Genomic DNA, 14,676 nt, shown 5'->3' with positions numbered 1-14,676 from the left:
GTGCATACACTGAGGCACGCAGTTTTGCATACATGCCGCAGCGACTCTGCTGCCTGTTTTACTCAGTAGCCTGTCTATGACTCTGCATGCAGAAGTTACCCTCTGCTGGTGTTGGGATGATGTTGTCAGTCACCAGGGCTACAGCATTACAAACACTGCTGCTGGGGTGGAGGACCCTTCACCCACTCTGAGCCTCTGGGGACTTGAGGGGTCAAGCACAGTCCTGAGACTATGATAAGTTCCAGATGTATAGCAACAGCTCGTCATTCGAAGAGGTGAGTGTATCAGACAAGGCTGGCTAGAGTCACTAATCCTGAGTTTGAAAATTCCAGTGTGTGCCCAGCATGCACGTGTATGAATGTATGTGATGTGCACTTGAATGTGGATGTGTGCACACTTACACTGGAGTGTGTAGTATAAACAGGCATTTGTGTATTTACATATGCAGTGGTATAAACATGTGAGTGTGTCTGCATGGGATACACATGCTGGATCTGAACATGTGTGTGACTGGTATACAAGGACATATGAACATGAGTAAGGGTGCATGATCTATATGTGCATACTATGTGCACACTTCTGGGGGTGGTTGTATAGATTGTCCCTGTGGACACATATGAATGTGTATGTGTGCGTGTATACATGTGTAGGCATAGACGTGGAGGTGATGGCGCTTACCCTGGAATGCTCCGAAGGACTCAATGGAGAGCACCCTTCTTCCAATGGCTGAGAGACTGCGGCACAGGCGGCATGAAGACACAGGCTGCATCTTCTCCTCACACAGGGCTATGATGCTCTGCAGGTGCCAGGGTGCCTCTCAGGTGTGCAGCTCACCAAGAAGGAGATCTATCCTCCTGAGCGCCCCCCCCACCTCCCCCAACTGCACAGCTCTGGGATGGCACCCATCACCCCCAGATCAGGCCTCTTGCTTTCACATGCACTTTCTGGTACATATAAACACGTACATCCTGGCAGAAAAACTCTCTTTTGTCCCTGATAACTTTTATTACAAAATTCATTACAAATGTGTAGCAAAAACTTTAACAGAATGCAGCACCTCCAGATTCTAGTCAAGGAACTCCTGTGAAGCGGCAGGGTCTGTGCTGTCTGTGCTTATGTGTTCATGCAGCATGCATGTCGGGCTGGGAGCTTACCTCCAGGTCTGGCCGGTCCCTGGGGTCTTCTGCCTGCATCTGGCTCAGCAGTCCCTCCAGGTCTGTGCTCAGCTTGGGCTCCAGCTCTGGTTCTACAACGTACTCCAGGGCAGCCTTCAGTGTGGCCCCCAGGGAGTAGATGTGAGCCTGCGGTACCAAGGAGTGTTAGTACCTGCCCTGCGAATGGCTGCTTTTCCCTGCCAAGACTCAGGTCTAAGCAGACCAGAGAGTCTGCCATTCCTCTGTTCAGTGTGCTGCCTGGGCCTGTTGCCCAAGGCATAGAAATTCTGTTCTCCCCAGCTGCCTATTTTGCCTTAGGCACAAACAGGATGGGAGCCGGAGCAAAGAAGAGTTTTCTTTTGGTTTAAAAGTTGCCTTTGTCCGGTCTGTGCACAGGAGAGTGGGGGTGGGGGGGAGGGAAGAATGGAGGGAGGGCGGGCTCTGCACAAGGCTGGGACACCAGGTGTGTGGAAGGCTTCCATGGGGGTGGGGAAGTCAATGTTATTCAAGAAGGACTAGCTCCTCTTTTAATCTGTTTACAAAATGAAATCACTATGTGTAGTCAGAGCATTTTTTAATTTATACTTTTAACTCACAAATAACCATCTATATTTAAGAGGCACAGTAGGATGTCTCAATGTATGTTCATTGTGTTAACAACACTCGATTTTTCTTATTTCTTAAAAATCTGCTGCCTTAATCTTTGGGATTCCTGTGGGTTTTGTTGCTCTTATAAGTGGCACACTTAAATTATATTTCTAGCTTGAAATTATCGATACAAAGGAACCCATTTGAGCTGGGCTGTTTTCATATGTGGAAGTCTTTTGTTCTCTCAGGCCGAGGTCCTAGAACGCAAGCCTGTACCGTTCTGGATTCAGCCCCTGCTGTGCACACCTTGCTTAGGGTCTTTGTCTGCTGCACTCCTAGCCAGAGCTGGAATCCTGCTTTTCCAGCCCTGTTGTTCCTTTATCTTCTGTGAGAGGAATAGGGGTTAGGAAAGGGGACTGCAGACCTCCTGGCTCCTGCCTAGTGGGTGTGAGCCTCCTTATCCAGTAAGTGGATACTCACGCAACACCCTGTCACCACCCCGGCTCCTTGTTTTCCTTAAACTCATCCTTTGGTCTGTAGCCTGAAGTCTACCTTCGAGCAGGGGCCTGCAGCCCTTGAAGGACCTCGTTGCATCTCAGCCTTGCTCACAGACTCATAGTCTCCCGTCGGCACGGTTGCCTGTGTGGACCGTGGTCTCAAGCAAATGATAGGTAACAGCACTGAGGCATCAAGGCTGCTACTACAGGAGCCCATCAGAGTGACAAAGGCAAGACAGGGACCTGTGTATATGGAGGAGGGGACATCGCAGAGGCTGGGAGATTGTTAACTTTTGGAAGCTAGTGAGCCTGTGGGGGTTTTGGAGCAGGGCGTTGACATATTTAGTTCTGAGAAGACTGGCTACAACAGGCCTAGGAAGAGCATGTGTTGGGGGAGTTAGTCTCAGAAGCAGAAGAGGAGAGGGTGTGTGTGTGTGTGTGTGTGTGTGTGTGTGTGTGTGTGGTTAGATGGCTTGTGGAGCACAGAGGGTCCAGAGTGGCTGAGCTGGTGTTAGAAAGTTCCAGAAAGGGTGTACTTGAGCCACAGTGAGACTGTCCAGGACACACACTTGGACCCTGTGCTCCTGTTGATGTTCTATCACCTGGACTGTTTACGACTTCTGGCAAGCCCCAACAAAGGCCTCCGGAGTAAAGCCAATCTGGGACGTAACAAAGACCCTGAGAACCATGGCTTATACTAGGGATACAGGAACACTTCCCATGTACACACAGAGTCTCTCCATAATAAGGCTAATGTAGGAAGAAGAACCCACTCTCTGTATGTGTAGAACACAGGAAAGTCATAGATCATCCAGGGACCAGAGGAAGCTCAGGGACCTGGGGGCCCTCTCTGACACACATCCCCAGCCTCCTGTTCTACCTTGGATAACCACACTGCAATCAACCCACAGGAAATCCCCTCCACACAGGACTCAGCCCCCAGGGGAGCAAAGGATCCTTTCGTGCTCAGTGGCTACTTGCTCTGTAACGGTGGGAACATACTGCCCTCTACAGGAAGAGCCCCATTCACCACTTCCTAGAGGCAGATTTTGATAGTTACAAGGGCAAATAAATAAACAATGAATAAACCGAGCAGACAAACAGATGAATGAGCCTGAGATGCATGGAAGAGGCTGCATCCTGCTCAAGGAACACAAGGGTTAACAGAACAAAGGAAACCTGCCTGCGCTGTATCCAGCAGGTATGCAGGGGGTGGGGGAGGGACAGAGCAGTGGTTCAGCCGCAGACGACTGAGCCAGAAAGTCAAAGGAAAAAGACAAAGATGCATTAAAAAGTCCCAGTGTGTTCAGAAATAAGAAACGATTCTAGGGAATGAATGCTTTCAGTGACTCTGCTCCCATGACAGCTCTCACAATGCGGGGCAGAGGAGCCAGCCTCCACCAGCCCTGCTGAGTCCAGCCACGAAGCAGCAGAACAGGATGATAGCAACATCTCTGTTCTGTGTGGTTGGACAGCCACCCTGGGGGTGGTGGTGCCAACTTCTCATTGTGATAACTCCATCTGGATACTGATTGTCAAGACCCCAGCCTTTGAAAAGTTATGGGGCTGTATACTTGTTACACGTGTGCCTTCTGTGTATATATGTTCATAAAAAGGAAACCCAACCTAGTCACATAACTGAATAACTCATGTACTGAACTAAAAAAAAAAAAATTACCCAGAAGCAAACATGGTATGACAAAGCTCACACGCAGAGGGAGAGTCACAGTGGGAAATACCGACTCTAAGAAGATGAAGATGGATGAGCCAAGGTTCCCCATGAAGTGAAAAAAGAATCAGCTACTGAACTCAAAGCAAACAAAAGAAAAGAGAGAATAAGAAATAAGAACCAAAAGAAAAGATAGAATCAGCAGTAAGAACCCATAGCAGAGGGCACACAGATGCCCCCAAAAACCAGAGGATGCTCTAAAAGAAATACTAAGATAAACAGCTTCTGCTTACACTGACAGGAGAAAGAAAGAGAAGGCAAAGAAGAAAGGGCCAGCACATGGAAACAGGAAATTTGCAGACATCACAGAGATGCAAAGGGCATCACCCAAAGCTTGTTAGGTGCCTGTTTTCATCTGCTGTAGTTAAAAAAAGAAAGAAAAACCTTTGTAGCACAAACAAGAACGCTTCTATAACTATTAAAAATTGATGGTAGTTAGATATTGTTCACAAAGAAAGCCGAGGCCCTTTTTAATGACTCTTCCCAGACTTTCAAAGCATAGACCATCCCATTCTTGTACAAAGAGAGCAAACATGCAAGCCCAGAGCAATCTTGAAACCAATGCTGGTTAGAAACCTTCATAGAGTAAAATGTACCAGCTGCTCATAAAAACCCTAGAAGACCCCTGATAAGTACTCATTAGTCTGATTCAACAGTGCCCAGAAGAGACATGACACTTGGTTACCCCGGGCTTTCCTAAGTGGGGCAGAACAGTAACAGTAGAACATAAAAACACACACATTAACATCTCAATGAAGGAAACTGCACAATCATTTCCAGAGGACAGAGAAATATTTCATAATATCAAATACGTATTCATGGTAGACCATGATAACCTCAGAAAAGATGGGAACTCTTGGGGTCCAGGCCAATGCCATCCCTATGGTTAGGTCAGGGTAACCAGTTCTCCCAGGCAAGTTGCACTTATACCAGTGACTAGATGCTGCACTCACTGAGGATTGGAACAGAAATAAGCTTTGTCCCTGGGAGAGACAGCATGAAACACTGTTGGTGATTTGATCAGTGAAAGAGGAAAAAAATGAAAAGGTCCTCTAAATTGTTAGAAATAGCAGCAAAATTCTGCAAGACGGTGTGATATTACAGTGGATAAAGTTAACAAAGAAACAGAAAATAGAAAGTAAAAACAACCAAACCATCATTTTTAGGATGGACTCAGAACCCAATTTATTTTCTTTTGAGGCAGGATCTCACTATGTAGCTCTGGTTATCCTGGAACTCACTATGTAGACCAGGCTGGCATGTGCCACCATTTCTGACCTGATAAGTTCTTAGGTAAATGTAATAAAAGATATCCAGGAACCCAACAATAAACTATTCCTAGGAGATGTCAAAAGAGATCACAATGGCTGGGCAGATAGCATAGACAGTTATGGTGCTTGCCTAGTATATAAAGACACCCAGCTCTGGAAAAGCCAGACATAGTGGAACATGCTTGATCCCTGACACTTGGGAGATGGAGGCAGGAGTTAAGGTCATGTTTGGCTAAATATTGAGTTTGAGGCCAACCTGGACTACTTGAGATCCTGTTTCTAAAAGATAAGAAAGGAAGAGGAGGAGGAGGAAGAGGAGGACGAGGAGGAGGAGGAGGACGAGGAGAAAGAGGAGGAGGACGAGGACGAGGATGAGGAAGAGGAGGACAATGAACCAAAAAGTCAATAAGCAAAAGATGTTTTGGAGATGAAGAACATAACATGAATTCTACCCAGACTGATTCATGATGTAGGCCGTTCTAGTCACCATGCAGAAAGAGCTTTGGTGGAGTTCAGTAACCAGATTTTACACATGCTACAGTGAAGAGGCTGGCAATGCAGTGCCCCTGCAGGCAAGCTCTCCACCAGGTCACAGGGCTTGCCAGGAAGTGGGTATTTAAGAGAATAGGGCTGGAGCTCAAGGGTGAGCACATGATCATGGACCAGAGTGAGATGGACATCTGGAAGCTGATGGCCTTTGCCTGGATCCTAATGGATGGTTGTTGTGTGCAGGACAGCTAGCCAATAAACAGAGCTGGGAAATGACCATTCCACCACAGAAAAAGATAAAGTTCTAATTCATGCTGGCTGAAACAAAAATCAAATGCTGTATTAAGCATCAGTGTATATTGAAGTCATTATAGCATCAGAGTGTATTGGAACATCACTTAGTGCACTGAAAATATACAACTTTGGTTTGTCAACCACAGTTTAATGATGCTAAGGAAACCAGCTTCTCTGAAAGGCTCGATGGGAAGACTAGAGAGGATGTCAGTGAACTCGACACAAGCTGGAGTTATCTGAAAAGAGGGAAGCTCACTTGAGAAAATGCTTCCTTAAGATCTGGCTGTTGGCAGTTTCTTGATGTTTGATTGGGGAGTGCCCAGCCCATCACGGGTGGTGCCATTTCTGGAACAGTGGGTCTGGGTTCTGTAGACCGAGGAAGTCATAAAGAGCAAGCCAATAAGAAGCAACCTCCATGGCCTCTGCATCAGCTCCTGCCTCCAGGTTTATTCCTGTCCTGATTTCCTCCAGTGATGGACCATGATGTGGAAGTGTAAGTCAAATAAATCCTTTCTTCCTCAAGTTGCTTTGGTCATAGTGTTTCACCAGAGCAATAGTCACCCTAACTAAGACACCTGGGCAATGAAGTCAGACCCTTTTCAAACAAAACAAAAACAAAGCATAGAAACTCAATCAATAGATACCAGCAGGCACCGGATCCCTTGAAATTGGAGTTAAAGATGGTTTGAGCCACTCTGTGGGTGCTGGGAACCCAACTTGGGTGCTCTCCAAGAACAGCAAGTACTTTTAACCACCGAGGCATCTCTCCAGCCCTCAGAGGTGTTTCTTAAGGGTGGTGACCATACATAGCTTTTTCGGGTTCCTCCCACAAGTCACTGGTGAGACTGAGAAGCCTTCTGATTTGAGTTGGCAATAAGTAAGCTCAATCCCAAACCTAACAGAGACGTCCAAGGCCACTGTTCCCAAATACCCACATGTCTTCCAGTAAGTCACCAAAGATGAAAGTAGGGGCCCCAAAGGCAGCCCCCACTGGGGACAGCCTTTGCCCCACCCCCTGTCTGGGCACAGCCTACTACACTGAGACTACAGGACTATGGTAACCAAGGTAATCCCATAGAGGATGAAGGCAAGGCTTGGTGAGTCACTATTTGCTGGTACTTACCTCAAAGGTGTTTCCTGTCAGGTCAAACTCTGGGGGCACAAAGGCACCCTCGGGGTCATCTTGGAGAAGAAAAGAAAAGGTGTCCTGATTTTGCCCTTTGGCGAAGAATAACCCCACCCACCAGAGCTCAGACCCTGGGAGCCTCCTGGGACAGGAGGAGGATTCATCCCCGGGAGCCTCTGTCCTTTGCTCAGACTGACACCTCTAAGGAAGGCTGTAAGCATCTGAGGCAATGACATCCCACACTTGAGCCACAAAAGTTCCAAAGTGGAAGGAGCAAAGGAATTTGTTTCCATTCTTGAAGAAGGTACCCTGGCCTCTTAACTTGAGAAACCCAGCCTTACCCTAGAAGGGGCCCTAATGGGTGGTCAGCTTAACTAGCCAGCTAGGCCTAACCTTCAGGTCCCTGCATCTACTTCCTGTAGGCAAGAAGTGTCCGCTTAGAGGAGACAGTGACCCAGGCATCCTCTTATGAGGAAGGCCTGAATAGAGCTCAGAATTATGGCTGAGCACTTTGCTGGCTCTTTGAGGTAGTATATGGCAGTCTTAGGATGCTGTGGCTCACAGAGGCCACCCAAACTCAACATCTAGCCTGCCTTTCTTTATTTCTTTTTTTTTTTCAAAGATTTATTTATTTATTATTTCTGAATACACTGTAGCTGTCTTCAGACATACCAGAAGAGGGCATCAGATCTCATTACAGATGGTTGTGAGCCACCATGTGGATGCTGGGATTTGAACTCAGGACCTCTGGAAGTGCAGTCAGTGTTCTTAACCACTGAGCCATCTCTCCAGCCCTAGCCTGCCTTTCTTTCTCCCTCTGTGCTGCCCTGAACAGAGGACCCCATCAGACTCCCAAGGAAACCCAGGGCTTGGGTCCTCCCTTATGTCCTCAGCTGCTTGGTGCTCACAGCCAACCTTGAGGTTGCTCCCCTGTGCTGCACGGGGTATCCCCCACGCCCACTGTGCTCCCCTTTTCCTCACCACTGAGCTGCTCCATGAAGCACACGTTTCCACTGGTGTTGAAGGCCAAGGTGTCAGGTGTGATACACAGGGTCTGGAAGATGGCTGCATGGGCAACACTCCGCATGGACAGGCTGCACTCTAGGCACACAGCCCAGGCCTCCTGCTCACTGAGGCCTCGGTCCCGCAGGGAGAGGATGTCAGCCAGAGACACATTTTCCTGCCAAGACAGGCTTCGTGTGAGCCCACAGAGGGCTGCCCCAGGAAGGACCTAGTACTCCATCTGGAGAACAGTGCACCGGCGACACAGACACTTCACCCACAGTCAGGAAAAGGGCCTTAGGTCAGGCCCTTATTTAGACAGAGTCATCCCACTGTCCCTTGAATGTCACAACCATGGAGCATTTGGTGAAGCCACCAGTGTGCTGCTTGGAACAGGCACAGACATTCACGGATACTTGTATCCATGTACACATACTCGCACTTAGTAAAAATGCTTCCATACAATAATGCGGACTGCTCTACACACCTACACTCACAAGCACAGCTGAAGTTGCCCACACATGTTCACACACACTCAGACTCATTCGTATCATATCAGATATCTAAGGCTGCAAGGCTATTGCCTGGCTGCTGTCGGGGCCCTGGCATCCTCTGTGTCCATGTGTTTGTGTACCACCCACTTACAGGTGTGGGTGGAAGTTTCTTTGGGAACTGGGCTGGAGGCTGGTGTGGGCAGAGGATGTGGATACCCCTTGTTGGGATTAGTAGGGTGCTGAAGAGGCTTCTCCAGGAGTGGCTGTGGCCCCAGGACACAGGCAAATGACAGTTCTTAATGATCTTTGCCTCTAGCTGACATTGTAAGGCATTCCCATGACCACAGATAGCAGACGAGAAGACAGAGTGCTTAAATCAAATAACCAAGCAACCAAGCAAGCGACCAACCAATAGGCATGGAATCAAGCAGGAGCCTTTAGGTTCTGTGTGAGTGTTAGACCCTACATATCCACAAACCATTTCATTCTTTGAGTTCAAGGTAGGGCTTGGTGAAGTCACTTGCCCAGACCTCCTACTCCTGAGACAGAAGCCCCCTGACTTGTTAAGCTGTTTTTCTAACCAGGGCTTAAGGCTGCAGCCTGCAGTTTCTTTGTAGTATCAAGGACTCCTTAGAAGTCAGAACTCAAGCTCCAAGTGATGTCCAGTGGCCCTGGCCTAAGAGACACACACATATAATGCATACACATGTGCACACCACCCCTTGACACCTTCACACAGGAAACATGCCTGCACAGTGTACAACATGCCTGTACATACAAGTTCATGCAAATCGACACAGACACGTAAGTGAGGTAGTATGCAACCTTGTCGATCCTGTGGGCTGTGCCATGTAAGAGGAGTGAAGCCAGCTCACTCTGAGTCTGAGTCAGTGTCAGTCCCTCAGCAGGGCCTGCTGGCACCCTACTGCTGCTGCTCATGCTGGCCAGCAGGCCTGCCTGCTCACAGCCATGACAGGATGTGCCGCCAGCAGAAGGCAACCCTGCCAGACATGCTGCTTGGCCATCCTGTAGCCTACATCACTGCCTCCTACTTAGGTATGGTAAGAAGAGGCTCCTGACGGTGGGGAGCCCGGATGGATCTCAGAGCAGCTGAAGACTTGCAGCCCCCAGTGTCCATTTGTGGTAGGGGTATGTATATAATTTGGAAAAGCAGGAGCCCAGGCTTATTTGTATGATTCTGGGATGAACCTGTGGGCCCTGAGTCATTGCTTCCAACCACTGCCTTCTCCAAAGACAGGATTATTAGCTCTTCTACACATGACGATCTCAGGTCAGAGTCGGCTTACACAGCTGCAGACCCTGCCAGTGCCCCCACGCTGAGTACTGAGGGACCCAGAGGCCTGAATTCTGAACTCTGGAGTCACCTGCTTCTAGGACCTATAGCTGCTCCAGTTTTGCCAGGCAGGAGAAAAGACTGCCTTTTGCCCAAATCTGTGCCACTGGAGGGGGTAGGGTGGGTGGGGGAAAGCTTTGGATAATGGGTTGGGGACAAGAATAACGGACCAGGAGAGACTCAGCTGTCATTTGCCAGCTACCCCCTCCATTCCGATAGGAGCCCACCCTGTGTGTCTTCACTGCCTTCCTCAAGAGACTGCTTGCCTGGAGATAGGGTAGCCCGGTTTATCTGCCATACAGCTTGGTCCCAGTGGAATATGTTCAGCCTGTCACAGGGTCTAACTTTGGCTTCACAAGGTATTGTATCCAGGAGCCACTACAGACATGATCTACTATGATGCCCATGAGCAGTAAAGCTCACTCCTATAGATGTGGGTCTGTATGGAGTTCCCACACCAAGCACACTAAGGCTCTCGTGCAGACCCAGACATTGTGAGCCCCAGGCTTGCAGTCTCCTACAGCTCTTGCCAGCATGGCCTGATCTTCAGCCAACTCTGTGGCTCCATTTGCCCTATATAGGCTCAAATCCTCAGTAGATAAGAAGTTCCTTCACAGTTCAGCCTGCTCCTCAACCATCCTTATCAGGGTGGTACTTAAGGGTGTGGGGTGGGGGATCACCAATGTAATTTCCCTGCAGACAGGAAGATCAGCTCTCTGCTTGCAGTATGCTGGCACAAATTCAGCCAGATCTTGGCTGGGAGGGATGAGACCCTGGGGATTGGGGACTATGCTCCAGAGAGACACACTTCAGCTGATCCCTGAGCTTTAGAGGGCAAGCCCTTATCTGGTTTCTGCAGAGTGCCCTGCGTAGGGCTTATATGCACTAAAGAGTTTCTCCTCCCTTAGACAGACTTGGAGCTGGGTTATAGGGACTCAAGGGGTCATCGTGTATACTTCAAGAGCATTTATAACCAATTAACTTTCCAGCTTATCATAACAGGAGCTGCCAACATAAAACTCAAACTGATGCTGGCAGCATTTGTTGGCAGCCTCAGTTCACGAGCAGCCAAATCCCACCAGGGATGCAAGAGCTTGCAAGGTACTCTGTGGGCCGTGTCTGCCCCCAAGTGCCTACCCTGCTGGCTCAGGGTTCCTTTCTGGTTTTAGGCTGTCTTCTGCTCAGAGTCTGTTTTGAAACATATTATATGGACTTTAAGGGCATGATGGGAAAACCCCTTTCTAATGGGGGAATCTCTGCTGTGGATCCTTGTTCATTTTCAGTCCCCACGGCCTGTCCAGCACCAGAAGGTTATGGGAGGCTTTCCATTATGGGGAGGCTTAGGAACAGTGAGAACTCTCTGCTGATACCCAATGGTGTTATCTTCATTGCCAAACCAGTACTACTCTGCATTCCTGAAGTCCAATTTTATCATCTACCTCTTGATCAGCACTGCTGGACCCCCAGCCACAGCCATTTGGTGCATGCCTGCCTTTCCAGCAGCTATGGCTCTTACTATTTTGTCTCTGACTCCACTTTCCATGTCCAGAAAGACTGATGTTCTGTGTTAGACCCAGGAAAGGCCATCTCCTTCAAGAAGTCCACCTTGCATAATTCTTGGTCAGAGTATCTCTACTGTGCATCCAGGGTCTTCTTGCTGTTTTAGTCTAAGAGAGCAGGGGACACAGCATGGCTTCAGCCTCCACAACCTAGTGGGACATGATGATCTATTCATGATGAGTCTAAGTGTCCAGTGGGTTTTCTCATAGGCACATGGCCTGCTCATGTTGCTTGTGTGTCTGGAGAAATCACTGGGATGCAGGTGCTGGTCTGATCATCACAAGAAAATGCCAAGATGTTTTCTAACAGGCATTTTCTACCCCCACCACAGAGGGAGGACCTGCTCACACATATCATGTCCAGTGTCATCTCTGGCCATCATGGAAGGCCTTGAGCCTGTTTAGCCCTCTACCAGTTATCAAGGGATTAGACAGCATGTTCTCAAGCCATTTGGATTTTCTTTGAGTCATGAGAGGGTAGAGATATTCAGGGGCCCTTGGAGGATCTGTAGGATTTTATTTTTTGGTTGTAGTAGAGAGAATTCTGATGTCCTATACGCTCTGTATGTATCCTGGATCTGCCCTTAGCCTCACCCGTACAAGAGCTGTCAAGGTGTGGGTCACACTGACCCCATGGGATTAACCAGCACAGAGATTCAGGATGGGCGGCAGCCTAACTTTTTGCCACTCTACTCTGGACAGCTTTCAAATGCAGCCAGATACAGAAGGCCGTGCCAGGCACCGAGTCATGTGACCTTGATGAACACAAATTTAAAAACCTTAATGGGGACTGAGTTGACTGCAGGAAGCCTAAAATCTAATCTCAGCTGTATTCTTAGACACGGGATTCTGTTGGCTCTAGGCCAGGACCTCAAGACTCTTCTTCTATTTTAGAGACTAAGTTTTTGTTGTTGAGTTTCCTTGTGAATCCAAAGCCTTGTGTATGCTAGACAAGTACCTACAGCTGAGCTCTATTAAGATCCACCTCCCGTTTAGAGGAATGAAAATAACACTCTTGCTCAGGTGAGAGACTCACCTGAACTTCCCATTGAATGCCATTAAAATGGGGAACTCCATTTCACACAAAGGACTCACCATAGTCAGAGGCTGGCTCTCTAATGCACTGTGTACAGGAAAACTCTCCAACCCAGAGAGACTGAGGACGTTTCTAATACAGAAGGTTTCAGGGCATGGTAGACAGATGGCACTCTGGGTACAAGGCTCAGCTTCAACCTGCAGGCTTAGGTTCTGTTGATGTAGTGGTACCCACTGCCTCCAATGCCAGGCTCAGAGTGAGCATTCCAAGCTCAGTGGCTGACACAAAAGGGCACAGAGGTTCTCGGATCTGCTTCTAGTGGTGACCAAGAGCTCAGGCTCCCACAGATACCCTAGAACACGTCCTGTCCTCCAGCAGTTCTGAAGGCCATGTGTGAGGGCATCCTTTCTTTCCCATCAAAGCCAGGGAGATGTCCAAAGGTTTATTTATTCCCTGGCCTCTCCTCTCCACAGCCTTAAATTGCACCAAATCCAGGCCACTTGGGAGGTGGAGGTGGAGGTGGGGGTGGGGGCAGCACCAACCCCAGCACTACTCAGAGGGCCCTGAGGGAGGGGCAGGCAAGAGTAATGGGATTTTTATTCTTTCAGAGCCTACTCTTTTAGGGAAAAGGAAGGGAAGAGCTGTCAGGGCTTGGTGCTACAGACCACAGGCTTATGCTTGAGGAGGGTTCTGGCCATCTTTCACTCCTCCACTGGCCAGGCCATCGGCAAAGGCTGGTGGAGGGTCTCTAGCACCAGTGTACTTAAGGGACTAAAGAATGGTGGATTCTTCACAGAGCCTGGTTTGAAAGGATCTCTCCAAATATCCTGTGTTCTTGAGGGAGGTAAAGATACCCCTGGGAGCATTTGGGGGGCTGCTTGCCATGCTCTTTCAAAGCATGGAGTTTGTGCATGACCATCATTTGGGGCCCTGGGGGCGGGGTCCCTAGCTTCTCCAAACAAGAGGGGTTCTGTGTAGACACTTCTGTACTAGAAGCTCTCAGGGGACTTGAGGGAGGGAGGTTTTCCAGAGCAGGAAGAACCCTCAGAGCTGGGCAGGGGTCTCATTGGGCATTCCCAAGCTCATCTGCTTCAGCACCTGGCCAGCTGTGGAGGTCAGGAGTGTCCCTATTGTCCCTACCTGTCAGAATCTTCACCATCTCCCTCTCCACCCCCAATTCTGTTCAAGGATTAAAACTAAGAGCCCATTCCTCTAGTAGCCAACTTTGCAGGGACAGTCCCATTGCTGTCCCATATAGCAGTCCAGCTGTTCTGTAGCGGGTGGGGCTGAGGACAGGATCTCTTAGCAGTTGCTACTATGAGGGGCCAGAATCTATGCAGCAGGAGAGCTGTGTTCCACCCACTCCTTTCCCCACCCCTTCTCAGGAGCAGGTGGGCTTCTGGGACAAGCTCACCTCATCCTCCGGCAGGGTGGGGAGAGGCTCGAAGTCGTAGAAATCCAGGTCCTTGCCATCTTCCTCGTAGAAGCCCCGGGAGGTTGGGTCCATGGCCTGCATCTTGGCGCTCAGCAGGGCCTGCGCGCAGGTTGGAACTCTGGTCCTGGACAGAGCTCCAGTCTGGGATCCCCTCCCCAGCAGGTTTCCTCTGGGTCAGATCCCCTCTCTGGCGGGTCCTTTCCTGGGCAGATCCTCGTCCAAGCTGGCCGCTGCCTCTGAGCCTACCGGGTTGAGCTGGGCACCGCCAGCTACGCGCGCCCGGCCGCCATGGCAACGCGCCCGCTGCCTGCCGCAGTGTCGCCAAACGGTGGCGCGGGGACGCCTGGGGCGGGGCCGGGGGTGGCTCCCTGAGGGCCGTGGTCACTGGCGGGCCAGGGCCGACTTTGGACTCCGCAGATGTCTTCAACTACGTCAGCCTCTGGGGTGCACCCGGCGCCTGCCTGCGCTGTCCGTGACAGTTCGGGGCGGAGCCACTCCGCGCAGCGGCTGCCCTGGGGGTCTGCACCCACCTAGGCGCTGAAAGGGTATACCAGAGATGAGCCCACCTAAATCACGCCGGACCTCAGGACTTTCGCAGTTCCCTCCCCACCCAGCCCAGGGGCGGGGTTGCTGCAGTCACCTCCAGTG

At 49.7% G+C, this 14,676-nt stretch overlaps 1 protein-coding gene across 1 annotated transcript in view; it reads right to left on the bottom strand.

The window, feature by feature from the left end:
• Window positions 1-14,603, bottom strand: part of Kndc1 (kinase non-catalytic C-lobe domain containing 1) — a 46,258-nt gene extending 31,655 nt beyond the window's left edge. The window contains exons 1-5 of the mRNA XM_028787167.1: window positions 14,008-14,603; window positions 8,130-8,328; window positions 7,146-7,204; window positions 1,155-1,301; window positions 679-796 (exon numbers count right to left, since the gene is read on the bottom strand). Of these exons, the coding sequence (XP_028643000.1) occupies window positions 679-796; window positions 1,155-1,301; window positions 7,146-7,204; window positions 8,130-8,328; window positions 14,008-14,109 (625 nt within the window). The 5' untranslated portion in view covers window positions 14,110-14,603. The remainder of the gene's footprint in view (window positions 1-678; window positions 797-1,154; window positions 1,302-7,145; window positions 7,205-8,129; window positions 8,329-14,007) is intronic.
• Window positions 14,604-14,676: the final 73 nt, after the last annotated feature.

Source organism: Grammomys surdaster, unplaced genomic scaffold (assembly GCF_004785775.1).
Source record: "Grammomys surdaster isolate TR1022 unplaced genomic scaffold, NIH_TR_1.0 125612, whole genome shotgun sequence".
Lineage (NCBI taxonomy): Eukaryota > Metazoa > Chordata > Mammalia > Rodentia > Muridae > Grammomys > Grammomys surdaster.
Note: the sequence above shows the minus strand (reverse complement) of the source record. Positions and strands in the feature narration are given on the sequence as shown.